General features: G+C 51.4%; 1 protein-coding gene across 2 annotated transcripts; it reads left to right on the top strand.

Annotated features, from left to right (window-relative positions):
* The first annotated feature begins 5,597 nt into the window (after window positions 1-5,597).
* On the top strand, window positions 5,598-22,352 carry CABP1 (calcium binding protein 1). 2 transcript variants are annotated; one of them, XM_011948546.1, is made up of 7 exons: window positions 5,598-5,769; window positions 11,088-11,267; window positions 15,153-15,183; window positions 15,470-15,613; window positions 16,006-16,115; window positions 16,347-16,494; window positions 21,903-22,352. In XM_011948546.1, the coding sequence occupies exons 1-7, from the start codon at window positions 5,725-5,727 to the stop codon at window positions 21,926-21,928; spliced, it is 684 nt and encodes a 227-aa protein (XP_011803936.1). In that variant the 5' UTR covers window positions 5,598-5,724; the 3' UTR covers window positions 21,929-22,352. The 2 variants fall into 2 exon arrangements, with proteins under 2 accessions (XP_011803936.1, XP_011803937.1); XM_011948547.1 differs by lacking the exon at window positions 11,088-11,267 and having other exon boundaries at window positions 5,600-5,769.
* The last annotated feature ends 3,826 nt before the right edge of the window (window positions 22,353-26,178 follow it).

The following is a 26,178-nucleotide window of genomic DNA, read 5'->3' as shown; positions in this document are numbered from 1 at the left end:
GCCTTGGCCTCCAAGGATTACAGGTGTGAGCCACCATGCCTGGCTGGAGTGCAATGACGTGATCTTGGCTCACTGCAATCTCCACCTCCCGGGTTCAAGGGATTCTCCTGCCTCAGCCTCCCGAGTAACGGGGACTGCAGGCACCTGCCACCACGCCCAGCTAACTTTTTTTTTTTTTTTTTTTAGTAGAGATGGGGTTTCACCATGTTGGCCAGGCTGGTCTTGAACTCCTGACCTCAAGTGATCCACCCGCCTCAACCTCCCAAAGTGCTGGGATAAGAGGCGTGAGCTACCGTGCCTGGCCAGTTCCTGTGGTTTAGATGGGGAGAGAGGCCAATGATGGTTTTGTTCATGGGTTTAATTGCACTAAGCCTATGTTCCTAAGATAGGGCTGTGTCTATTCCTCACTCCTGCTCTAGTCACGTGTCTCCCTCCTTCTCTCTGAGACCGCTTGGAGCCCCTGTAGCCTTTCTCCGGGTCCTGGGGAGAGGCAAAGTGAAGGTCAGCTTGTGGTTAGCATCAGCCACAGGTGATAGGAATGGCTTGGAGTTAGTTCAGTGAGAGTCCTCCAGGAGGTGGACCTTTGCCTCCAGCTGTTTTTGAGAGGCAACAATTGCACTTGAGGCCTCAGTCTAGAGCCCACTGAACAGTGGACGAAGTACCTTCTTATCTTCACAGCTACCTGTGAAGGTTAGCATCATCAACCCCCACCCTGCCCCCACCACCACAATTTTAGAAGTGAGGAAGGGTTGGCTGGGCGCGGTGGCTCACACCTGTAATCTCAGCACTTTGGGAGGCCGAGGCAGGTGGATCACTTGAGGTTAGGAGTTTGAGACTAGCCTGGCCAACACAGTGAGACCCGTCTCTACTAAAAATACAAAAATTAGCTGGGTGTGGTGGTGGGCGCCTGTAACCCCAGCTACTTGGGAGGCTGAGGCATGAGAATTGCTTGAACCCAGGAGGTGGAGTTTGCAGTGAGCTGAGATTGTGCCTCTATACTCCAGCCTGGGTGACAGAGGAAGACTGTCTGGAAAAAAAAAAAAAAGAAATGAGGAAGGCTGAAGAGAGAGGAAGTGACTTGTCCAAAGGCCATATAGTAAGTACATGGCAGGGCCAGGTGTAGTGGCTCACATCTGTAATTGTAGCACTTTGGGAGGCCAAGTCAGGAGGATCACTTGAGCCCAAGAGCTTGAGGCTGCAGTGAACTACGATTGCACCACTGTACTCTAGCCACAGTGACAGAGCGAGACCCTGTCTCTAAAAATAAGTCAATAAGTAGGTGGCAGGACTGTGCTGAGAACTGTGGTCTGCTTGTCTCCCAAAATACCTGCCTGTTCTGTATGTGCCATGCTGCTTTGGTGGGAAGTCATATAAGTGTGTTCCCTGTTCCTCAGAAGCATCTGCAAAGCACCTCTCATGTTACAGTCCAGCTTTCCCTGAGTGTCTTGGTACCGGGCTGTCATCCAACTTCAAATGCTGGTGATAGAACTGACCAGGGCCAAAGGCCAGCCTCCCTTCTAATCAGGAATAATCAGCAATGAGTTTATCCTTCTCATCCCTCTGATCCCATTATTCCATTCTAGCACTCAAAGTAGGGCTTCCAGAGGCCCAAGGGCTGCTGCCACAGTGGATAGAGATGGGAGGTGGGGGCATACAACATGCTTCACTCCCTATAGGAAGCCCCCACCATTCAGCCTTTTGTGTTTTTTGTTTTGTTTTGTTTTTAAGAGACAAGGTCTTGCTCTGTCACCCAGGCTGGAGTGCAGGGTACAATCATAGCTCACTGCAGCCTCAAACTCCTGGGCTCAAGTGATCCTCCTGCCCCAGCTTCCTGAGTATCTATGACTAGGGGCACAGCCGCCATGCCTGGCTAATTTTAAAATTTTTAATAGAGATGGGATCTTGCTATGTTGCCCAGGCTGGTCTTGAACTCCTGGCCTCAAATGATCCTCCCACCTCAGCCTCTCGAAGTGCTGGGATTACAGGCATAAGCTGCCATACCCAGCTGTTCAGCCCTTTTAAAATTTCCTACTGAAGGCTGAGCCATCTGTCCCTCCTGTCCACCTGCCCAGCTCAAGTTAGCTTAAGTAAGCTTTAAAGCACATCGAAATCCCTGGATTCCTTCCTATCCTCAAACCTCAAGCTAGTATCAGCTCCTGCACCTGCCTCCAAAGCAGAATGGGGTTTCTTCAAAGCGTGTGATTTTTTCATAGGGGCATGGTTTTGCCAGCTCCTGTCTCCTGTTTGCAAGGACAAAGGCAAATCCCCAGGTCGACAAGTGGGTGCTATGCCCGAACTGGCCTGCAGGGGGCAGGAACCACCAGATTTGACTGAGTTGATGCCCTGCTGAACAAATGGATGCCACACTTGGTCCTTTAAGACCAATGCTGGGCAGGGGAAGAGGGTGCGTTCTAGATGCATGGCACAGTGCCAAGCCCTTTGCATGTATTATCTCATTAGCTTCTCACAAGAGCCCTGTGGGAGGTGCTATTAGAATCCCTATTTTATAAATGAAGAAACTGAAGCCGAGAAAGATCAACATGTCCTCTAGGCCACACGGTTACTAAGCAGCAGACAAGTTTTTTTTTTTTTTTTTAAATAGAGACAAGGTCTCACTATGTTGTCCAGGCTGGTCTTGAACTCCTGGGCTTAATGATCTTCCCGCCTTGGCCTCCAAGGATTACAGGTGTGAGCCACCATGCCTGGCTGGAGTGCAATGACGTGATCTTGGCTCACTGCAATCTCCACCTCCCGGGTTCAAGGGATTCTCCTGCCTCAGCCTCCCGAGTAACGGGGACTGCAGGCACCTGCCACCACGCCCAGCTAACTTTTTTTTTTTTTTTTTTTTTAGTAGAGATGAGGTTTCACCATGTTGGCCAGGCTGGACTCGAACTCCTGACTTCAGGTGATCCACCTGCCTGTGCCTCCCAAAGTTCTGAGATTACAGGTGTGAGCCACCATGCCCGCCCCAAGCTCTTAGCCTGTACATCAGTGCTTCCCAACACGGGCTGCAGGTTAGAATTACCTGGGAGTACTAAGCAACACCAATGTCCAGTGCCCATCAAAGACAGAATTAAGTCAGAATTTCTGGGGAAGCTCCCCAGTCATGCCAGTCTACAGCCAGCATTGAGAATCTCTGCTTTACACTGTGCTGTTTTGGCCTTTATATATATCCACCCATTCACACCTGGACCTTAACCTGAGCTTCCCTCTGGGGTCCCCAGTGAGCACTATTGTTTCAAAGGAGCCTACATATGGTCTATTCTCTAGATTTTGCCTGCAAGTCTTTCCTGATCCCCTAGACTCAGACAGGTTCCCCTCATTCACATTCTCAGAGTTTTGGTGTTTTCCCTTCATAGTATTTATCTGAAATGTAATCAGAGAACCGTGTCCCAGCTCTAATATCTCCTGCCCTTTCTGCTAGAACGTAAGCATCCTGAAATCAGGAACTGTGTTTCTCTTATCCCCCCACAATGTTCCCAGAGCCAAGCACGGCACCTGACATTTCTCCATTGGACAAGTGATACTTCTTTCTTCCATGTAAATAATTACTGATCCAGTAGCTATTCGGTGTCTCACACTTTCCCATGTATGCTATATAAGCAAGCTAGGGAAGGCCCCATTTTCCAGTGGAGGAAGCTGAAGTTCAGGAATGGGAGGCAGCCACCACCCAGACAGAAGCTGGCAGTGCTGGGCGCCAGGGCTCCCGCCTGGAATCCCAGCACTTCGGGAGGCCAAGGCAGGTGGATCACCTGAGGTCAGGAGTTCAGGAGCAGACTGTCCAACGTGGCAAAACCCCGTCTCTACTATAAATACAAAAATTAGCCAGGCATGATGGTGTGTGCCTGTAATCCCAGCTACTCAGGAGGCTGAGCCAGAAGAATCGCTTGAACCCAGGAGGCAGAGGTTGCAGTGAACCGAGATTGCGCCACTGCACTCCAGCCTGGGCAACAGAGCAAGACACTGTCATTAAAAAAAAAAAAAAAAGATAAGCTGGCAGAGCTAGACTTAATCCTAGGCCTCCCTGTCCTTCCCATTCATCGGAGTCTGCTGACCCCTGCTTGGGTCTGCTTCCTTCATGCTGTTTCCAGGAGACACGCATCATCACCCTCTTTTCTGTTCTTTAGTCATCAATACCCGCCCCCCCATCTCCTCCTCCTCCATCTCTCCCTCCAGAGGTTTGGCCCAAACAAGGCTGCTGAGTAACTCCCCTGATTAAACCATTGCGTGGTTCTCAGCAGCAGCACTGGGGAGGTCAAGGAGTTATCCAGGGACCTCCTTCCCAGCTCCCTAGGAGTGAGCACCCTCTGGGCAGCGCCCCCACCCATCTTCCTAATAGGAGTTCTGAGCAGCCACCCCACACGGGACAAAAGTTCCTGGGAAAGGAGGTTCTCCGGGCTGAAAACTGAGCTAGCGTCCAAAAATCGTCTGCATCGGGGGCCTGGGAGGAGTTCGGCTTCCAGTCTATCTCTGGTGCCCCCTGCTGGAGAAAGCTGGGTGCAGGAAACAGGGATACTTGCACTCGGGGAATCTGGCTGAGGCTGTAGGTCTCAAACAGGACATCTGAGGAGTGAGATGAATTCATATCAAAACCCACCCTGGAGGGACGAGGAAGAGCTAGTCACCTAAAAGGCTCCAGCTGTGGGACCTCGAAGAGCGCTTCGTAAAGGGCTTCTTCTCTGCTCGGCACCCCAAGGAAGCTGGGGAGAGGTCTTTGCTCTGGATGAGGCAGGGGGCGAGAAGGAGGAGGTTCAGAGGCCTTTTGTTCATGCCCTCTCTGCCTGCGCTGCCTCCGTCATGCTCCCCTCGAGGCCATCTCCTGGTTTCCTTTGGGTCGGAGATATTGCACAGAGAGCAGAAGGATCTGATCTGACTGTTGGCTCATCTGCACTGCCGGCCCCCGAGCCTCGTCCCATTTCAGTGACAAGGCAAGTGTGAAAAATGGAGCGTGATGGAGACGTCACCAGACCTCCCAGGCTGCCGACTGGAGTCGCAGCTCTCAATGCAGCTGGAATTGCCAGGGGCAGTGAGTGCTTGTCCAGCTTGCTGCTCTTTGGAAGGGGCATTCATCTCCCTGAGTGCTTGTGTGTGCATGCATGTGTGTGTGTGTGTTTGTGCGCGCGCGTGTGTGCATGCACGTGTGTGTGTGTGTGCGCGCATACAAGGCTGTGAGCTGTGCGGCAGGCACCCTGGCTTCGGGGACCCAAACTAGCCAGCTTCCCTTTCTGGGCCTGCTGGCCTAATTCCCAGCCGCAGCTGCCATTCTGGGCCCCCCTCCCTGAGGCCATCTCCCTGCAGATTTGGCAGCGGGGAAAGGAGGGGCCGAGAGAAGGGGAGAGAACCAGAGAGAGGACTGAGCGCTACTCTGATGTAGATGATCCGGCAGCCTTCTCCAGCTTGGCGGCCCTCTGCCATCAGCGCTCCAGGTGATTTTCCCTGTGCCCTGCACTCTCCCCTTCTGCTTTCATCTCCTTAAGAAAGTGCCCAGAGAGTTAAACCCACACACAAACACACACAATCCACCCAAAAAAAAAAAAATCAGAGAGCAGGAGCAGACGAGTGAGAGAGCACGCGCGCAAGAGAGGGCTCACATCCGTCCTGGAGGAAGAACGGCACAGTCGGAGGGAGGCTGGGGTTGGCAGAGACTGGGACAGAAGTCCCTCAGCCCCCCAGGAGCCTCCTTCATGGACCCGGGGATCCCAAGAGGGGCTGCCTCAACTTAGGATGGGCAACTGTGTCAAGTCTCCACTGAGAAATCTCTCAAGGAAGGTATGTTTCTAGAGTTTCCAAGCTCTGGGGCTGGGGATTGGGGGTATCTTACCATCTGTCCCAGAGGTTGGGGACAGGAAGGGTGGCTGGAACCAGGGGTTCTGTCCAGGGCTGCCTCCCTGCTCATACCCCGGACACCCTCCTACTGCCGTTTTCTGTGTCCAGGCTTTGGGCATGGGGGTGAGGGTGCACCTGTGTTTGGGAATTTGCACAAGGCTTGGGAAAGAAACTGTGTAACTTTGGGGTTTCTGGGGTGTAAAATGAAAAGGGTGGAACCTTAAGATGTCAGTGAACTTGACTGGCACCTTAGTCATTCAAGGGGCTGGCCAAGTTCCTTAAAACCGGCAGAATCTGAAGACCCTTCCCAGCAGCAAGGCCAGGGACTCATTCATATCCTTTGAGGGTCTGTGAGCCTCTCTGATGACCTCTAAGCCTTCAGAATTATGGATTTTGAAGTAGATCTCATTGCTACTGAAAGGAACCAAACAGAATATATCCCCTTCTGCCCCACTGATTCTTGAGTTAAGTCAGAGTATCTCAAATAGGACCCGAGTGGTTTTAGGGCCCAGGAGTTTTTCCATTAAGAAGTAGGCTGCCTGGGTGATGTGTTGAGCAGGGGTTGTATATAAGTCACTTTCTGTAGTGGCTTTATCGCTCATACACTTGGAATGTTTTTTTTGCCAAAAATTCCTTTTAGAAAGAAAATGATCATCTCTAAAGCATCTTTCGTGCAAGGTTGGTTTTGCACCTATAGGGTTTTGGGTTAGGTGGGCTCTGCCTATTTTTCTAGCCCTCTGTAGCCAGGCCATAGAAGAGACTCAGATATTATTTAAAGGAAGAGGGAATGATGGGGTGGTTTTCCTCCAATTCTTCCATTTTCCAGAAAAGGAACTTCATTGACATTCAGAGGGAGGGGTTAAGTGACTTACCTGTGGCCTCGGGCGAGCTGTTGGCGTCTCTATCCCCAACCCCATCCTATCTCGGTCAGTTTAACAGCCTCTCAATTTAGCACATTTCGGGCTTTTCTGCTTGTCGTCTTCCTCATTTGGCTAAGCTGCTCACACCAAATTCCTTCTCATCTTTGCTGCTCTTTGGATCCTTCCAAGGGCTTGTTGTTTCTTCCGTGCACACCTCCCCCATAATCTGGTATCTTCTTAGGGGACTCTTCTGCATCGGAAGTGGCCTCCGCGCTGTTCCAGAGAAGCAGAAAGTGATCTGAATTAGCCCTTGTAATAGGTTCCATCCAGAGCCTGAGGAAGTGAACTTAAGAACAAGAATCATCCTTCTGTCCCCCACCATCCTCCCTTACACAACAACGTGCTTAAGAGTCAGACTACACAGGCCTCCTCTTTCTGGCCATGTGACCTTAGACAAATTACTTAACCTCTCTGTTCCTCGATTCCCTTGTCCATCCATCAGTTGGGCATACTAATATCCACCTCTTAACGTGATTCTGAAAATGAAGTAAAGTTCTGTGCACAGTGGCTGGTCTATAATAGTCAATAAATGTTAGTATTCTTGTCATCATAATCATAATTGTTCCACTCTGGGTTTTAGAGAAGAGGGATGGAGGAGAAACAGGAAATAGGAGAGATTTTCAGTCCATAGAGTAAAAGAGAAAAAAAACTGACTGCATTCAATTTCATGTTTCTATCATATTCTTAATAATTGCTTTTTTTTCTAAATATCTACAACATACCTAATGCCTGTTATCTCATTTTCTCTTTTCTACTACGTAGTCATTTTGGCTATTTTATAGAGAAAGAAGCTGGACTCAGAGATAGAGCCTTCCTAAGGTTACACAGTCAATAGGAAGCAGAGCTGGGATTTAAACCCAAGTCTGTCTAAAATCAGAGCTGGCATTTTATTTTTATGTTTTCCTCTATGAGAGGCTGCCTCTCTCTTTCCCCTGTTGTCAGAAATGTTATTCATAGATTTCTGGATCTGACCTTAGAAGTCATCTAGTCCAAATTCCCGCTCAATGCATCAGTCCCCTCCCCGCTCACCAGGCTCTCCCTCATTCAGCTTCTCCTTGAAGACCTTCATTCAGCGAGAGGGAGCTTTGACGTGCATACTCTTGGCCAGCTTGTGTTATTAGAAAGCTGTCAGGTCATGAGGCACGCCTGCCCCTCCTGTTGCTATGCCACACTTAGGAGACGTCACCTTGGTGCCAGGAGAAATTGTCTGTCCATGGGCTGCTGCCCACTTGGCTTCCTGAGCAGTATTTGGGGAACTGGAAATGGTGAGAGGCAGCCTGCACCAGGCTCAGAGCTGGGCAGGACAAGGCTGTCAGGTGCCATCACTGGCCAGAGATGAATTGCAGCCGCTGGGGTAACTTGGTGCCAGGCAGTATTATGATCAAGAGATGCAGTGGAAATTCCCCAGCCACCACTGCTCCATTCTTCATGGGAGCAGATTCCTCTCTATCCTTCTCATTTCTTTCCTGATTGGCAGATGCTCCCCCACTTCCTTTGCAGCCAGAAGTAAATGCCTTCTGGCACCCAATATCTCTTAAATTACATCACTACCACCACCATCATCATCGCCATCATTGCCATCACTATGGCAACGCTATTTATTCACCTCCTCTTGCCATGCCCTAGCCACCATGCAGGGCACTTTGTGTGTATAACTCATTTACTAGTCGCAGGAATCCTGTGACTAGTCATGATCGTCTCCCGTGGTATGGAGAAGGAAACTGGAGCACAGAGAGGTGAAATGACCTGCACAAGGTCACACAGCAAGCAAGTGGCAGAGCCAGAATTTGTCCCTAAGACTGTTTGAGCCTAAAGCCAGCAGACTAAACTGCCTCTTAAAGTTTTCTTTGTTTTGTTTTGTTTGTTTTGAGATGGAGTCTTGCTCTGTCGCCCAAGCTGGAGTGCAGTGGTGCATCTCGGTTCACTGAAACCTCCGCCTCCTGGGTTCAGTGATTCTCCTGCCTCAGCCTCCCAAGTAGCTGGGATTATAGGCGCCCGCCACCACACCCAGCTAATTTTTGTATTTTTAGTAGAGATGGGGTTTTGCCATGTTGGCAGGCTGGTCTTGAACTCCTAACCTCAGGTGATCCACCCGCCTCAGCCTCCCAAAGTGCTGGGATGACAGGCATGAGCCACCGCGCCCGGCCTGCCTCTCGGAGTTCTGTGCCACCTGCTGCCTCCCCGCCTTCCTGGGTTATGCCATCTCTGAGCCAAGTGCAGAAGATTCAGCCAGAAACAAAAACGCTGACTCTCTGCAGACACCTCCTGAGACCGGTTCCTGGGTTCGGCCAGTCACTGCCATCTCAGGCATGCTTTGATCCACTCTCCCAGATGGGAAGGTCTCTTGTTCTGCCTCGCTCTAGTCTTGTCTCGCTCTAGTCTAGGTCCCAGAAGTCTGAGTGAGTGAAGCCGAGGCTCTGAATCACAGCTGTTTGGGATATCAAACCGGGGGGAGGGGCCTTGGCCTGTCTGACAGCCCTTAAGTTCTGGGATCACCTAAAACGGACATTTATGGCACTCATCGAACTTGGCCCTGGGACTGAGTTCCTTCACCTCCAGCCTGAGAAGCTGCTTCCCCTTTGAGGAACCAGAATACTGCACCACCCTCTCTAGGCCTGGAAGGGGCTTAGGAAGATGGAAGGGAGTCTCGGTCTGTAGCCCCATAGGGCTTTGGGGAGAGGAAGCAGGAGAGGACATGGTGGGCAGGGGGTTGTTCTGCATCTCAGCCTGGAAGGACAGGCTGCCCCTAGGTTTTGGGATGTTCTCCTAGGCAGGGCCTTCTTTGCCCTGGAGGAATCTGGCTGCAAGTAGAATGCAGTAGGATGGAAGGATAGGGTACGCAGACCTGCAGCTCTGAGACAAAGACAGCCCTCAGGGTTTCAGCTCCTGTCGCTCCTTGGGAAGGTCTTACTCTAGCCAAATCCCCCCACACTGAAGGAAGGTATGCAGGCTCCAGGCTGAAGGCAGAGTGCAGGAGCTGGATTCTGGAGAGGCACTGGGCATCCCGGGAGGTCGGGGAGAACTGAATGTTGTGTCTGGATGCTGCTGTTGTCCTAAGGGGAAGGTCTGTGGGCAGTACTGACTTTTTATAGCTGCATGGGAACCTTCAGGGCGGAGGACCGGCTGGTCAGGGCCTGGGAGCACAGCTATATTAGGTAAGCAGAGAAGGCCCCTGCCTTAGCCTCTAGAGGTCCGGCACTCTGGGCCAGGCAGGGAGCCAGGGAAGGCGGGAGGGAGGAAAAGAACTGGTGGATGGTAGAGAGTATCTAGTCTTGAAATCACAAACTGGGTGGAATCCTACCTACAGCTGTGCCTTGTGTGGCCCACCTGGTGCTTTAAATCAGATCTGGTTACACCGGGCTGGAGTTAAGTAGTGCTACCTCTTCAGAGGAGGCACCATCTCAGGCTAGGTGCAGTGGCTCACGCCTGTAATCCCAGCACTTTGGGAGACTGAAGCAGGAGGATCACCTGAGGTCAGGAGTTTGAGACCAGCCTGGCCAACATGGTGAAACCCCATCTTTACTGAAAATACAAAAAATAATTAGCCCATATGGTGGCGGGTGCCTGTAAACCTAGCTACTCGGGAGGCTGAGGCAGGAGAATCACTTGAATCTGGGAGTCAGGTTGCAGTGAGCCGAGATCACACCACTGCACTCCAGCCTGGGTGACAGAGTGCACTAGCCACAAAAAAAAAAAAAGGAGGGGACACCGTCTCCACTTTGCCCCAGTACCCCCCTCTCACACCCTGCCTGCTTCATTTATGTCAGCAATGGTACCTGCGTGTGCAATCTCCAGTTTGGCAGACCAGCCGAGCCTGGTCTCCATGCTGCCAGCTCCAATTGCCCTCACAGCCTTCCAGCGGGGATCTGGCTGGGGTAGGGCAAGTCCGTTTGGGAGCTGGGAGGAATGACTTAGCCCTGGAGATTGATTGAACTGGGATGTTGGGAGCATTTTGGAAAAGGATGTTGTTTCACTAGGCTCTGAGTGAACACTTGCCATTGGTTAGAATAGAAGCCCCCCGCTGCTCCTGCCTCTTCATGCACATGGGTGTGTGAGTCTGTGCATATGTGTGCACCTGTGTGTGTGTGTTTGTGCACGTGTGCATGTGCCACACAGAGGGCATCACATTCAGCTCTCGCCGGAACCACCATTTCCGTCAAGGATTGGAGACTCCATCCGTTGGACCGATTTGATGCCTGTGCACGCTCAGGGCTCTCTGAACCCTGCTCCTTGACTCTCAGGGTCCCCTCTTGCGGAAAGCCCCTCCCGGGACCAGGAGCCAGGCTGGGCAGGGAGGTGACAACCTGCCTCTCTTTTGCATTTGCTTGGTGTTGGCTGAAGATGTGCCAGGAGGAACAGACCAGCTACATGGTGGTGCAGACGAGCGAGGAGGGGCTGGCGGCCGACACCGAGCTCCCAGGACCGCTCCTGATGCTGGCCCAGAACTGCGCAGTCATGCACAACCTGCTGGGCCCTGCCTGCATTTTCCTGCGCAAGGGCTTCGCTGAGAACAGGCAGCCTGTACGTAAGTTGGCCCAGTGGAGCCCGCTGAACTCGGCTTCACTGGGCGTGAGGAGGTGCTGGGAAGAAGAAGGAGTCTATACAGAGCTCACACCCCCAACTTATGAATCTGATCCCCAAAGTTTTCCACTCATGGCTGCAAAGTGCTGGTGAGTCCATATCCACCAGCAAAATAATAATAATAAAAATAATATCAGATACACTGTTATGAGCACTTACTAGGTGAGCCCTGTGCCTAGTGTGTTGGCAGACTGCCTTATTTAAGCCTCAGAGCAACTCTAAGAGGTAGGTGCTTTTATCGTCCCCATTTTACAGCTGAGAAAACTGACTTGGGCTGGGCACAGTGGCTCACACCTGTAATCCCAGCACTTTGGGAGGCCGAGGTGGGTGGATCACTTGAGGTCAGGAGTTTGAGACCAGCCTGGCCAACATGGTGAAAGCCCATCTCTACTAAAATACAAAAATTAGCTGGGCGTGGTGGTGGGCGCCTGTAATCCCAACGACTTGGGAGGCTGAGGCAGGAGAATCGCTTGAACCCGGGAGGCAGAGGTTGCAGTGAGCCAAGATCGCGCCACTGCACTCCAGCCTGGGCAGCACAGTAAGACTCCATCAAAAAACAAAAGAAAGAAAGAAAAAAGAAAGAGAAAGCAAACTGACTTGCAGAGGTCACATCCTCAAGGTGACAGCTTGGTGGTGGTAGAGGTAGGGTTCACACTTGGATAGTCGGACTCAAGAACCTCTTGTGCTCCTAATGACAACTCTGTATACGTGGCACTATCCGGTAGAACTTTCTACAATGATGGAAATATTCTAAATCCCGTGCTGTCTGATACAGTAGCCACTAGCCACATGTGGCTATTGACCACTTGAAATGCGGCTAGTGCAACTAAGGAACTGAATTATGGATTTTATGTTATTCTTACTCAAATTTACATAGCCACATGTGGCTAGCGGCTATTGAATTGGCCAGCTTTCTACAAGTAGCTAAATAGTTCAAAGAGAGGAGAGGACTAATGAGGATGTTATAGAGGTAAATATTTGTAGGTTGCATTTATTGAATGCCACATGCTAAACATTTTAATAGCTTGTCTCACTGAATGCACACTAAGGCCCTGTGAGGTGGGAAATGGTATTTTTTTTTTTTTTTTTTTTTTTTTGAGACGGAGTCTCGCTCTGCCGCCCAGGCTGGAGTGCGGTGGCCGGATCTTCAGCTCACTGCAAGCTCCGCCTTCCGGGTTCCCGCCATTCTCCTGCCTCAGCCTCCCGAGTAGCTGGGACTACAGGCGCCCGCCACCTCGCCCGGCTAATTTTTTGTATTTTTTAGTAGAGACGGGGTTTCACCGTGTTAGCCAGGATGGTCTCGATCTCCTGACCTCATGATCCGCCCGTCTCGGCCTCCCAAAGTGCTGGGATTACAGGCTTGAGCCACCGCGCCCGGCCGGGAAATGATATTAACCCATTTTACAGATGTGGAGACTGTGGCTCAAACAACAGAGTGACCTGCCTGAGGAAGCAGATCTGAGCTTCATACTCAGGTCTGTCTGCCTCTAGGGCCCAAGTGCGTCTCCCCAACCACGTGAATTGGGGAGAAAGACATGTTCCTGCACCACATTCCCACCTGACCCTGAGTTGCTGCACGTGATCTTCCTGGCACATTAGTGGGCATCCCTGGCTCTACTCCAGGGCAGAGAACACACATCGCTACTGCTGTGCACGGGGAGTGTGATCCGAGGACCAGCCGTCAGTGCTCAGCAGATCAGCTCTGGTGGCGGGCACACCCCGTGAAGGGGCACCCGGCTTTGCTGCCCCCTGGGTTCTGGGTGTACAGGAGGAATGGAAGGGGCTGCGATGGAGTCAGCAATGCCTGTTCCTCCTGAGTCCTGCAGAACTGGGCCCTGGAGAAGTGGGAGGCTGCTTAAGGCCTGATGCATGGGGTCCTAGGGAGTGTGCTCTGCACGTATGTGTACACACGTGCTAACTCGCTCGCTTTCACTGACTGCTGGGATGACCCGTTGCACAAAACATCCTTTTTGGTCACCCAAGAACGTCTAGGAACATATGGGTTTGTGTTGGAATGGCTGTGACCTACCCTTGAGCCAGGCACCATGACCAGCTTTTTGTTTGTTTGTTTGTTTTTGAGACAGAGTCTGACTCTCTTGTCCAGGCTGAAGTGCAGTGGTACAATCTTGGCTCACTGCAATCTCTGCCTCCCAGGCTCAAGTGATTCTCCTGCCTCAGCCTCCCGAGTAGCTGGGACAACAGGCGTGCACCACCTTGCCTGGCTAACTAAAACAGGTGTTTTTTTTTTTCGTAGAGATGAGGTCTCACTATATCGCCCAGGCTGGTCTCGAACTCCTGGCTTCAAGTGATCCTCTTGCCTTGGCCTCGCAAAGTGCTGGGATTATAGGCGTGGGCCACCGTGCTTGGCCCATGGCGAACTTTATAGGCGAATGTCCATGCAGTCATCTTGGAGACACGCCTCCCTTCGGGTGACTCCTGGCGGAGCTGGGAGCTTGCAGCCTGCTCCCTCCAAGCTCACACACACTCTCAACGCTGTCCTGCCACACAGAGCCACCTCTGAGCTCTTGGTCCTATGTACCTGGTTGTCCCATGAGATGTGACTCAGCAGCCCTTCCCTTTCTAGATGATCTGCAGATTTTCTGGTGTTGTCTTTTGTCCTGGGGCCAGTTTGGAGTGACTGTCTCCACCCACCCTGGCCCCGTTGGCTGGAACGGCCTGCATGCACAGTGGAGGTGCCATGCGCTCACTATGGCGTGCCCGCGTGTCTGTGTTCACGAGAGGTATGCCCATAGCTGTGTGAGCCTCTTCAGGATGGGCACACCTGCCTGGTGTTCTCCCTGCCCAAAGGCAGAGAGCTGCAACACAGGGGAGGCTGGACACTGAAGGCCACTTTTAGAGTGTACTAACCAGGTCCAACTGGGCACCTGTACCCATTTCATGCCCGTCTGTCTCCCTCCTGGGCAGGCCTGGGACAACTGGCACCTCACCAACCTGAGCTTCCTCCAGGCCTGCGCCTTGGAGACGTCTCTGCCATCTGTTCTGACGCCTGGATTCGGGGTTGCCTTGATTGCCCAGGAGACCTGGGCACTACTTGAGGTTGGAGACATGTGCTTTTTGGACCCTGGCTGCAGCCAGACGCACTGGTGGCCCCCGGGGTCCTATATGGTGTCCTGTGACAGGGCAACGTATAGGGATGGGGCTCAAATTGGAGAAGGTGGGGCAGTGCCTGGGAAGCAGGCACAGCCCCATTCTGCTGCCACGTCTCCTCCTGACTCCTCCCTGTCCTCCTACCCCCACTTCAGGACAGCCCTGCCTTCTCTCCCCTCTGGCGCCTCATGTGTTGTCTTGCAGCCTCTGTCGCCCTGCTCTTCCTGTTTCACTGGGTGGTGCTCTCTTCTCCCTGTTGTGGCCTCCCTGGACCCTGTTTTATTTGCAGGTTTTTGCCACCAGACCAACTCTGTTCCCTGACTCATTCTTTTTGTTTTTTTTTTTTGAGACAGGGTCTCACTCTGTTGCCCAGGGTGACAGAGTGCCATGGTATCATCACAGCTCACTACAGCCTCAAACTCCTGCTCATCCATTCTTGTATCTGGAACAAGGGGCTGGAGGCGCAGAGGTTCTGTGCCCAGGCTTGTGGGGCTGGTGGCTCCTTGGGAATCTCTTGTTAGCAGCCCAGGAGCTTCCATGTCTAAGCGAGATGTGGGGCTTTCTTTTCCCCTCAAGGATCCGATCCAGGCACACTTCTGCTGCATCCTCGTCACCTCCTACCCAGTGCCTGCCGCCACTTGGATGGCCCCCAGGTTAGATATTTTGTGACTTCCAGATCCCTTGTCGCGGCTAATAGGACATGTTCTTTTGTTTCAGGATAGATCACTGCGACCAGAGGAAATCGAAGGTAAAACTTGGCCCCTTGGGGGAAGGACTGCCTAACCCTCCATGAAGGTGTGGGAAGGGAGGTTGATGGGAAGAGAGGCCCCTGGGAATGGGGCCTGGTGCAACACGGGCTATCTTCTGTGAAACCAGCTGCTGAAGGTGTGCACAGAAGGCAAGAGAAATACCCCAGCATCCTGGGAAGCTCCTGGGCCCCTCTTTCCACGCTGGTGGGCCTTTGGGCTGCCTTTGCCCACAGAGGATCTGCAGGTCCTACCCCCAATGACATCCACCTTTGCTCACTTCCCCAGAGCTCCGAGAGGCCTTCAGAGAATTTGACAAGGACAAGGATGGCTACATCAACTGCCGGGACCTGGGCAACTGCATGCGCACCATGGGCTACATGCCCACTGAGATGGAGCTCATCGAACTGTCCCAGCAGATCAACATGAACCGTGAGTCCCTCTACCAGGCACCTGTGTCCCTTCCGGTCCTCACCCTTGCTGTCCTCTGCAGTCAGACAGGACTGGCTTCAAATTCTGCATCCACCTCTTTCCAGCTCTGTGATCTGGGGCCAACCACTTACCCTCTCTGAGCCTCAGTTTCCTCACCTGTAAAATGAGGGCCGAACTGGAGGAGTGGAGCCCAGAAAGTAGATTAGGGAATATCTGTAAAACAGCCCAATAACTGGCTCACAGGAAGAACTGAACAGAGGGCTCCTGTTATTATTAAGTTTTTCTCTGTCTGATGAGCAGTTCAAGGAGGGGTTCCCATTCTGTCAGTTGTCTACTTGGAGACAGGGAATGGGTATTATCGGGGATGACCTAGCCCTTTCCTCTTTTTCCAGTGGGTGGCCACGTAGATTTTGATGACTTCGTGGAGCTAATGGGGCCTAAACTCCTGGCAGAGACAGCAGATATGATTGGTGTAAAGGAACTGCGAGATGCTTTCCGAGAGGTAACGGGCAGAGGCAGGCAGGCATGGGGGCAGCTACTGGAGTCCTATCTGCAGGATAAATACTTCAAAAGAAGCCTGAGCCTCAAGTCCCAGATCAGGGGAGGGAGCTTGGGCAGAGAAAGGTCTCTGGTAAAGGGGGGAAATGACACTGGAGAAGGAGCTCAACTTTGGGACCTGATGCTGCCAATCGCCATGTTGGAGCGACCTCTCCTTCCTTCCTGCCTTCTCTAGTTTGACACCAATGGTGATGGGGAAATAAGCACCAGTGAGCTGCGAGAGGCTATGAGGAAGCTCCTGGGCCATCAGGTGGGACACCGAGACATAGAGGAAATTATCCGAGATGTGGACCTCAATGGGGATGGACGAGTGGACTTTGAAGGTAGGTGGGGCTTGAAAGTGGGAGAGAAGTAAGCCAGCAGTGGCCATCCATGGAGCCCTCCAATTGTGTATCCATCATGTAACCTATCAATCCACCCTAACTTTCCAACCCCCAGCCCTTTCATCCTCCTATCCCTCCACCCATGCCCCCCTCTAATCCACCTCCCATTCCTTCCCTATGCATCTCTTCATGCATCTATCCATCCATCCATCTATCCATCCTCTACCTTTCCATTCATCTGTCCATTTATCCATCCATTCATATACCTATCTATCCATCTGTCCATCATCCATCCATCCATTTTCTACCCATCTATCCATCCATCCATCCATCCTCTACCTATCCATCCATCTGTCCATTTATCCATCCATCCATTCATCTACCTATCTGTCCATCATCCATCCATCCATCCATTTATCCATTCATCCATCCATTCATCCATCCATCCATCTATCCATCCATCCATCCATCCATCCATCCATCCATCCATCCATCCATCCATCCATTTGTCTACATATCTGTCCATTTGTCTACATATCTATCCATCTGTCCATCCATCCATCCATCCATCCATCCATCCATCCATCCATCCATACATCCATCCATCCACCTATCCATCCATCTGTGCATCCATTCATCTACCTATTCATCTATCTGTCCATCTGTCCACATCTGTCTCTCTGTCTCTCCATCTTTTCTTTTTTTTTTTTTTTTTGAGACAGAGTCTTGCTCTGTCACCAGGCTGGAGTGTGCAGTGGCACCATCTTGGCTCACCGTAACCTCTGCCTCCCAGGCTGCCTCAGCCTCCCAAGCAGCTGGGACTACAGGCACACGCTGCCATGCCCGGCTAATTAAAAAAAAAATTTTTTTTTGTATTTTAGTAGAGGCGGGGTTTCACCGTGTTGCCCAGGCTGGTCTCAAACTCCTGAGCTCAGGCAATTCACCCACCTCAGCCTCCCAAAGTGCTAGGATTATAGGCATGAGCCACCGTGCCCAGCCCTGTCTCTTCATCTTTTCATCCGTTTATCTCCTTATCTGTCCAGATGCCTATTTATCCATTCCTCCATCTCTAAACAATCATTCCTATAGCCATTTATCCATGCATTTATCTGTCCATTCATGCATCTATTAATTCTTCTCTACATTCATCCATGAATCTATCCACGTATTCATCTACTCATATCGATCTCTCTATGCGTTCGTACTTCCATACTTCCATTCACACATTCACGTCTCTTTGTCTGCATATACTTCTACCCATACTTGCATTGATCTATGCATCTATCTGTTCTGTCATTTCCCCATCTATATCCAGCTACTCATCCATTCACCCATCCCTGTGTCCATCTGCACCCATCCTTCTCTGTCCATTTATCTGTCTACCCACTCACGCATCCATCCGCAGTAGCTGTTTTCTGAACATTATGTTCCTCAACTTGACACTCAGGCTCCCTAAGATCTGACCACAGCTCACCTCCCCAGCCCAACTCACAATCCTTCATTCGCACTCCACCAAAATACCTGTGACCAGTGAACCTGCTAGGGTCTCTCTTGAATACTCTGATTTTTTTGCCAAGAGGGCTTTTTTTTTTTTTAGACAGAGTCTCACTCTGTTGCCCAGGCTGGAATGCGGTGGCAGGATCTTGGCTCACTCACTGCAAACTGCATCTCCCGGATTCAAGCGATTCTCCTGCCTCAGCCTCCCAAGTAACTGGGATTACAGGCTCCCACCACCATGCCCAGCTAATTTTTGTATTTTTAGTTGAGACGGGGTGTCACCGTGTTGACCAGGCTAGTCTTGAACTCCTGACCTCAAGTGATCCACCCGCCTCAGCCTCCCAAAGTGCCGGGATTACAGGCATGAGCCACCGTGCCTGGCCACCAGGAGGGCTTTTATCGTGTTCTTTACCTGGGCTAAGTTCTGTTAGCCCAAGGGACATTCTTCATGACCCGACAGTGGGACTCCTTCCTCTAGCACCTTCCCTGGTTCCTCAAATTGAACTTCTTCTTTTCTGGGTTTTCACAGCACTTCAGACTCACCTGTTCTTCACACTGACCCCTAACTGCTGGTTAGAGTTGTCTCCCCAATTGACTCTGAACTTTTAAAGAAGAACCCTATTTTTTAAATATCTGCATTTCCTGCGTAACACAGCTAGTGTTCAGTAAAAGGTTATTTATTTATTTATTTATTATTTTAAGACAGGGTCTTGCTCTGTCACCCAGGCTGGAGTGCAGTGGCGTAATCGCGGCTCACTGCAATCTCTGCCTCCCGGGTTCAAGTGATTTTGTGCCTCAGCCTCCCGAGTAGCTGGGACTATAGGTGTGCGCCACCACGCCCGGCTAATTTTTTGTATTTTTAGTAGAGACAGGGTTTCACCATGTTGGCCAGGCTGGTCTCGAACTCCTGGCCTCAAGTGATCCACCCGCCTTGGCCTCCCAAAGTGCTGGGATTACAGGCATGAGGCACAGCGCCCAGCCTCAAAGGCTTTCTTTTTAAAGAATCAATAATAATCATAATAGTTATCATTTACTGTACACTGCCTTCAAGGCTGGGGAGCGTGGATAGTTGGATAGAAGGCTTTATTGTCACCAGATCCAAAAATCTCAGGTCTCCCTGTATCCAGGTAGTGCCCACCACAGATGATAGCCTTGCTCTTGAAAGCCTGGCATCCCCCATTCACCCTACGAAGATGCATTGTAAATCTGCTGTGTGCTAAGATCTGGTCTCTGCCTCGAAGAACCCAAGCCCAGCAAGAAAACCAGAGAAAACAATAGCATAATCCATGTGTGCTGGGGGAAACACAGGGGGCCGCGATAGAGGGGGCACCTGTGCCAGGCTGCAGAGAGGGATTAGGGAAGACTTCCTGGAGGAGGTTATAAACAATCAGAGCCCCCTAAAATGAGAAGAGCCATCAGGTGAGAGGGAAGGGCAGGTATTTACCCAAATGAGTTGAAAACCTATGTCCACACAAGTCTTTACATAGATGCTTATAGCAGCTTTATTCATAATTGTCCCAACTTGGAAATAATAACCAAGGTGTCCTTTCAGTAAGTGACGGATAAATAAACTGTGGTACATCCAGACAATGGGATATTGCTCAGTGCTAAAAAGAGATGAGCTAGGCCGGGTGCGGTGGCTCACACCTGGAATCCCAGCACTCTGGGAGGCCGAGGTGGGTAGATCACTTGATGCCAGGAGTTTGAGACCAGCCTGACCAACATGGTGAAACCCTGTCTCTATTAAAAATACAAAAAAATTAGCTGGGTGTGGTGGCAGGCACCTGTAATCCCAGCTACTTGGGAGGCTGAGACACAGAATCACTTGAACCTGGGAGGCGGAGGTTATAGTGAGCTGAGATGGCACCACTGCACTCCAGCCTGGGCGACAGAGCAAGACTCTGTCTCAAAAAAAAAAAAAGAGAGAGAGAGAGAGAGAGAGATGAGCTATCTAGCCATGAAAAGACATGGTGAAGAGGGGACACAAATGCATATTACTAAGTGAAAAGCCAATCTGAAAACACTGCATACCATATGATTTCGTCTATATGACATTCTGGAAAAGGCAAAACTATGGAGTCAGTAAAAAGATCAGTGGTTGCCAGGGGCTGGGGGAAGGGAGGGATGAATAGGCAGAGCAGAGAGGATTTTTAGGGCAGTGAAACTATTCTGTATGAGGCCAGGTACAGTGGCTCATGCCTGTAATCCTAGCATTTTGGGAGGCCGAGGCAGGAGGATCACTTGAGGTCAGGAGTTCGAGACCAGCTTGGGCAACAGGGCAAAACCCCGTCTCTACTAATTACACAAAAACAAAATTAGCCAAGCGTGGTGGCGCATGCCTGTAGTCCCAGTTACCTGGAGAGTTGAGGCGGGAGGATTGCTTGAGCCTGGGAGGTCGAGGCTACAGTGAGCTGAGATTGTGCCACTGTACTCCAGCCTGGGTGACAAAGTGAGACCCTGTCTCAAAAATAAATAAAAAGAAAAAGAAACGATTCTGTAAGATGCAACAGCAGAGGATGCATGTCATTATACGTTTGTCCGAACTCATAGAATGTGCATCGCCAGCAGTGAACCCTGATGTAAACTGTGGTCTCCGGTGATAGCAATGTGTCGGTGTAGGTTGCTCAGTTATAACAAATGCACCCTCTGTGTGGAATGTGGTCGGGGTGGGAGGCTATGCATATGTGGGGACAGGGGTTGCAGAAAAACATCTCCATACTTTCTACTCCATTTGGCTGTAAACCTAAAATTGCCCTTAAAAAAAAAGAGAGGCCGGGCGCAGTGGCTCATGCCTGTAATCTCAGCACTTTGGGAGGCCGAGACAGGCAGATCACGAGGTCAGGAGATCGAGACCATCCTGGCTAACACGGTGAAACCCCGTCTCTACTAAAAATACAAAAAATTAGCCGGGCGTGGTGGCGGGTGCCTGTAGTCCCAGCTACTGGGGAGGCTGAGGCAGGAGAATGGCGTGAACCCGGGAGGCGGAGCTTGCAGTGAGCTGAGATCACGCCACTGCACTCCAGCCTGGGCGACAGAGCAAGACAGAGCAAGACTCTGTCTCAAAAAAAAAAAAAGAGAGAGAAAGAGAGAGAGAGAGAAGGGGCTGGGCACAGTGGCCACACCTGTAATCCCAGCACTTTGGGAGGCCAACGCAGGAGGATTTCTAGAGCCCTGGAGTTTGACCTTACAGTGAGCTATAATCATGCCACTGCGCTCCAGGCTGGGCGACAGGCGAGACTCTGTGTCTACATTAAAAAAAAAAAAAGAAGAAGAAGAAGAAGAAGAAGAAGGGAGGGGTTACAGGTTGGGCTTTCAGAAAAGCTGAGAGGAGACCAGCCTGGCCAATATGGTGAAACCCTGCCTCTACTAAAAGTACAAAAATTAGCCCAATCCCAGCTACTCGGGAGGCTGAGGCAGAATTGCTTGATCCCAGGAGGTGGAGGCTTCAGTGAGCTGAGATTGCATCACTGCACTCCAGCCTGGGTGACAGAGTGAGACTCCATCTCAAAAAAAAAAAAAAAATGCTGAGAGGTGAGAGGCGAGAGAGAGCGAGAGAGCCAGCTGCATTGAGGGGCCGAAAAGAAGATCTGCGTAGTTGGAGCACATAGGTTGGGAGTTAGCCCGAGAGATATGGCTGGAGATGTCAGCTAGGGCCGGATCAGGGAGGGCCATGAAGCTGTGTGAGGAAATTGGAGATTTTCCAGTGGAGAGCCGTGGGACGTTTACACAGGGGTCAGATCCGCAGATTAGAACACTCTAGCTGGCTGCTGTGTCGATGGATTGGAGGGAGCAGAATGGATGGGGGACCAGCACAGAGCTGGGGCAGTGGCAATGGGGAGGGGTCTGAAGGCAGCACCCTGGGGAGGCCTTTGGCTGCTGCTTGCTCCCCAGCTGCTCCTCTACCCTTCTAGAGTTTGTCCGGATGATGTCCCGCTGAGGCCGCAGGGGCCCCTCCAGGACTGCCAAGCTCCCAATGGCGGGGCGAAGAGGAGCCAGAGCTTGCCTCACCCGCCGTAGCCGCCGAGAGCCCAGGATGTATTGGCGGATGGGGCCTGCCTGCACCCCGGGGAGGCGCCCACCCCGGACCCCCACCCTTCCGCACTGTGAAAGACTCACTCCTGCAACTGGAAAGCGGGGGCGCCCGCCGATGAGGAGGCCACCGTGCCAAGCCGGCAGAGGTCGTGCCAGGCGCCAAGGGCCATGTGCCCAGCTGCTGCTGGCTGGGTGGGCCAGGGAGCCCGCCAGCAGATCCCACACAGCATGTCCGCCCCAGGGCAAAGCCTCCCACCTTCGCTCTGCGCCCGTCCCAGCTCGCCTCAGCCCTGTTATCTCAGAACCAATAAAAATATTTCCAAGAGCAAGACAGCCCTGATGGTCTTTCCTCCTTGGGCCTGCTTAGATGACCCTCCCGTTTCCTGAGCACCAACTGCATACCCAGAACCAGCTGTCCTGAGCACCAACTGCACACCCAGAACCAGCTGAGCATTTCTGCATTTGGCATTTTTTATTTGTTTATTTATTTCAAAACGAAGTCAGATGAGGGTTCCTTTGACCTTCCTATGTTTTCTGTTTTGAGACAGGGTTTAGCTCTGTCACCTGGGCTAGAGTGCAGGGGCATGATCTCGGCTCACTGTAACTTCCACTTCCCAGGCTCAAGCGATTCTCCTGCCTCAGCCTCCCAAGCAGCTGGGACTACAGGCGTGTACCACCATGCCTGGCTAATTTTTGTATTTTTAGTAGAAATGGGGTTTCACCATGTTGGGCAGGCTGGTCTCAAACTCCTGACCTCAAGTGATCTGCCCGCCTTGGCCTCCCAAAGTGCTGGGATTCCAGGCATGAGTCTCCTTGCCTGGCCAACATACATTTATTGAGTACCTATTGTATACTTAGTGAGTTCCATTCTCATCCGTGGGCCAGAACCTGGGACTGCTAAGGGAGACTGAAGAATGTAGTCAGTTATTTAGCTGGGTACTCAGCTTCCCCAAACAAAATCAGGTTCTATAAGAAGAGAAGCATCCAGCAGGGTCTGTATCACTTCTGACTTTCTGGAACTTCCATACTGGTTGGAGAGACAGACATGAGAGAAACACATCATATAGGATTACAAATTGTGATACTGCTATGAAGTAAAAATACAGGGACCTTTGGCAGGATATAATAAGGAGGACTGGCCTCCTCTAGGGAGGTCAGAAAAGGCTTGGCTAAGGAAGTGAAGACAAGGGTTTTGCCCAGGAGGAAATCCCAGTGTGTGCGGACAGACAGATATAGATACAGCTACCATTGGCCAGGCGCAGTGGCTCACGCCTGTAATCCCAGAACTTTGGGAGGCCGAGGCAGGAGGATCACTTGAGTTCAGGAGTTCAAGACCAACCTGGCCAAATGGTAAAACCCTGTCTCTACAAAATAGAAAAATTAGCCGGGCGTGGTGGCACGTGCCTGAAGTCCCAGCTACTTGGGAGGCTGAGTCAGGAGAATCACTTGAACCCAGGAGGTGGAGGCTGCAGTGAGCCAAGATCACGCCACTGGGTGACAGAGCGAGACTCTGTCTAAAAAAAGAAAGAAATAGCTGCCATCCTGTCTCTGCTGAGTGGGAAGATGTGTAGCCGATAGGCCCAGGGTTTGCTTGCTGTGTGACTTAGGGCCAGTCGCATCTCCTCTCTGAACCTCAGTTTCCTTATGTGTAATGTGGGGATGATAAAGGATGGGGTCAGTGCATAGCAAATGCCCTCAGGGCATTGCATGGCATCGCACACCCCAGGGACTGCTATTCAGACTGCAGTGGAATCATGCAATTGAAAAGACCCACTGTAATTCATTTCTATAAGCGAAGGCTTAAAGGAGCCCAAAGGAGAAATTTGTGGGTAGAAGTTGTTCAGAGTCTTAGACAGGCTTGGGGCATACTTGGGCAGGTGTGTGGGGTGGCTGGTGTACCTCAAGCCATTGGTTCCCAAACCTTAGCATGCAGCAGAATCGCCTGGAGCATTTGTGAAGCCCAGATCTGGGCCACCCCGCAGTGATTCTGATCCTGTGTCTGGGGTGCGGTCCATGAATGTGCATTTCTTACAAGTTCCCAGAGGATGCTGATGCTGCCAGTTCGTGGACAACAAGCTGAACAGCACTGCTGTAAATCCTAGACACAAGGGAGGCTGGTGTGCCTCCGGGCAGCCAGGGGAGGCTGCGGGGCTGACGGCTGGGGGTGGGAGGTAGGCAGAGCATCCCTTGCCCCCTGTGCTGCTGCAGAGGGAGGATGCGTATTCTCAGACCTGGCAGGGAATGTGGAGGATCGTGGGCCCCAGTCAGAGGCCCGGGTAATCCTCATGTCCCCGAGGTGAGTGGGGCTGGGAGCTCCAAATTCACTTTAATAATCCAATTCTGAGACTAAGCCCTTGGCTCTGTGCCCTGCTAGGCAGCCCTGCAGCCCTGCCTGCCTCTGTACTGGCTTGGCTCTGACCAGAGACTCCAGAGTTTCACTGTTTCAGAAACACAGTGGACTTGTAGGGCAATCTGCAGGAAGAGGGCTTCTGTAGACATCTCTATCAGCTGGCAGGGGGAGCCCCCAGGAATACCACTCCGGATAGACTTAGGGATAAACTAGGAATCCTTTGTCCCCACTGTGTGGCTGCCTGAAATCAAAGACGTGGGAAGCCTGGCCAACATGGTGAAACCCCGTTGGTAATAAAAATACAAAAATTAGCCAGGCATAGTGGTGCCTGACTGTAACCTCAGCTATTAGGGAGTTTGAGGCAAGAGAATTGCTTGAACACGGGAGGCGGAGGTTGCAGTGAACCGAGATCACACCACTTCACCCTAGCCTGGGCGACACAGTGAGACTCTGTCTAAAAAATAATAATAAAATCATAGATATGCCAGTTGTGACAAAGGAAGTGGAGAATGTAGCCAGGCTACTGTCCAGAGGCCCCTTCACGCTCAGGGTAGGGGGGCCCAGGGCAGGCCTCCTGCCTTCTCCCATGCTGAAGCTAGGACTCCTCCCCATTAATTTGTCTTTTTGTTGGTTTGTTCATTTTAAAATTATTTTTGTTTGCTTTTGTTTTGGCTCCCACCAGGAAACGATCTTTTGTTTGTTTGTTTGTTTGCTTTGTTTCTTTGTTTATTTGAGAGACAGGGTTTCACTCTGGCATCTAGGCTGGAGTACAGTGGTGGGATCATAGCTCACTGCAGGCTTGAACTCTTTGGCTCAAGCGATCCTCCTGCCACAGCCTCCTGCATAACTAGGACTACAGAGACACGCCAGCTGATTTTTACATTTTCTTGTAGAGACAGGATCTCAATCTGTTGTCCAGGCTGGTCTTGAACTCCTGGCCTCAAGGGATCCTTCCACCTCAGCTTCCCAAAGTGGTGGGATTACAGGTGTGAGCCACAGTGCCCAGCAGCTGGTCTTATATTTGGGGGTTCCTAGCATGATTGTTTGAAGAAAGGGCTCTGAGACTTTTCCAGGACTGAGACGCACTTTCCTAGGCAGGAGTTCTTTCTGCAACTTGCACCACCACCTTTCCTGGCGGGAGCTCTGGGTGTGTCACCTTAGATAAGCTCTTTGTCTAAGTCCAAGCAAGGTGGCTCACACCTGTAATCCCAGCACTTTGGGAGGCCGAGGTGGGGGGATCACTTGAGGTCAGGCGTTCAAGACCAGCCTGGCCAACATGGTGAAAGCCCATCTCTACTAAAAATACAAAAATTAGCTGGGCGTGGTGGTGGGCGCCTGTAATCCCAGCTACATAGGAGACTGAGGGACGAGAATCACTTGAACCCAGGAGGCAGAGGTTGCAGTGAGCGGAGATTGCACCACTGCACTCAGCCTGGGTGACAGAGTGAGATTTTGTCTCAAAACAAAAACCAAAAAAAAAAGCTCTTCTATTGTGCCTGGGTTTGCCTCCTGCTGACTCATAAAGGCCAATTTGTCTGCTCGTTCATGCACACATGCACTTGATGTTTATTGAGCTCCTACTACGTGCCAGGCCCCCTGCAAGACTTCCTATCCTCAAGGAGTTCAGACTCTAGCAGGGGAAATAGATCAGAAACCAGACAAATATAATCTAGTGGCCTAAGTGCTACTTATTAGTAGTACCCACTAGGTTAGCCTAGAGCCCTGGAGGTACATAAAAGGCACCCAATTCAATCTGGTGGCTGGTGTGGGGAGGAATGGACAGATCTACTAGGACCTCAAGGATC

The sequence above is a fragment of the Colobus angolensis genome, unplaced genomic scaffold (genome assembly GCF_000951035.1).
Source record: "Colobus angolensis palliatus isolate OR3802 unplaced genomic scaffold, Cang.pa_1.0 Scaffold28, whole genome shotgun sequence".
Classification (NCBI taxonomy): Eukaryota; Metazoa; Chordata; class Mammalia; order Primates; family Cercopithecidae; genus Colobus; species Colobus angolensis.
Note: the sequence above shows the minus strand (reverse complement) of the source record. Positions and strands in the feature narration are given on the sequence as shown.

Coding starts and splice junctions, on each gene's coding strand:
- CABP1 (XM_011948546.1), top strand. CDS start 5,725: ATGGGCAACTGTGTCAAGTCTCCACTGAGAAATCTCTCAAGGAAG. Junction 15,184..15,469: donor GCGACCAGAGGAAATCGAAG/GTAAAACTTGGC, acceptor TCACTTCCCCAG/AGCTCCGAGAGGCCTTCAGA. Junction 15,614..16,005: donor CCAGCAGATCAACATGAACC/GTGAGTCCCTCT, acceptor CTCTTTTTCCAG/TGGGTGGCCACGTAGATTTT.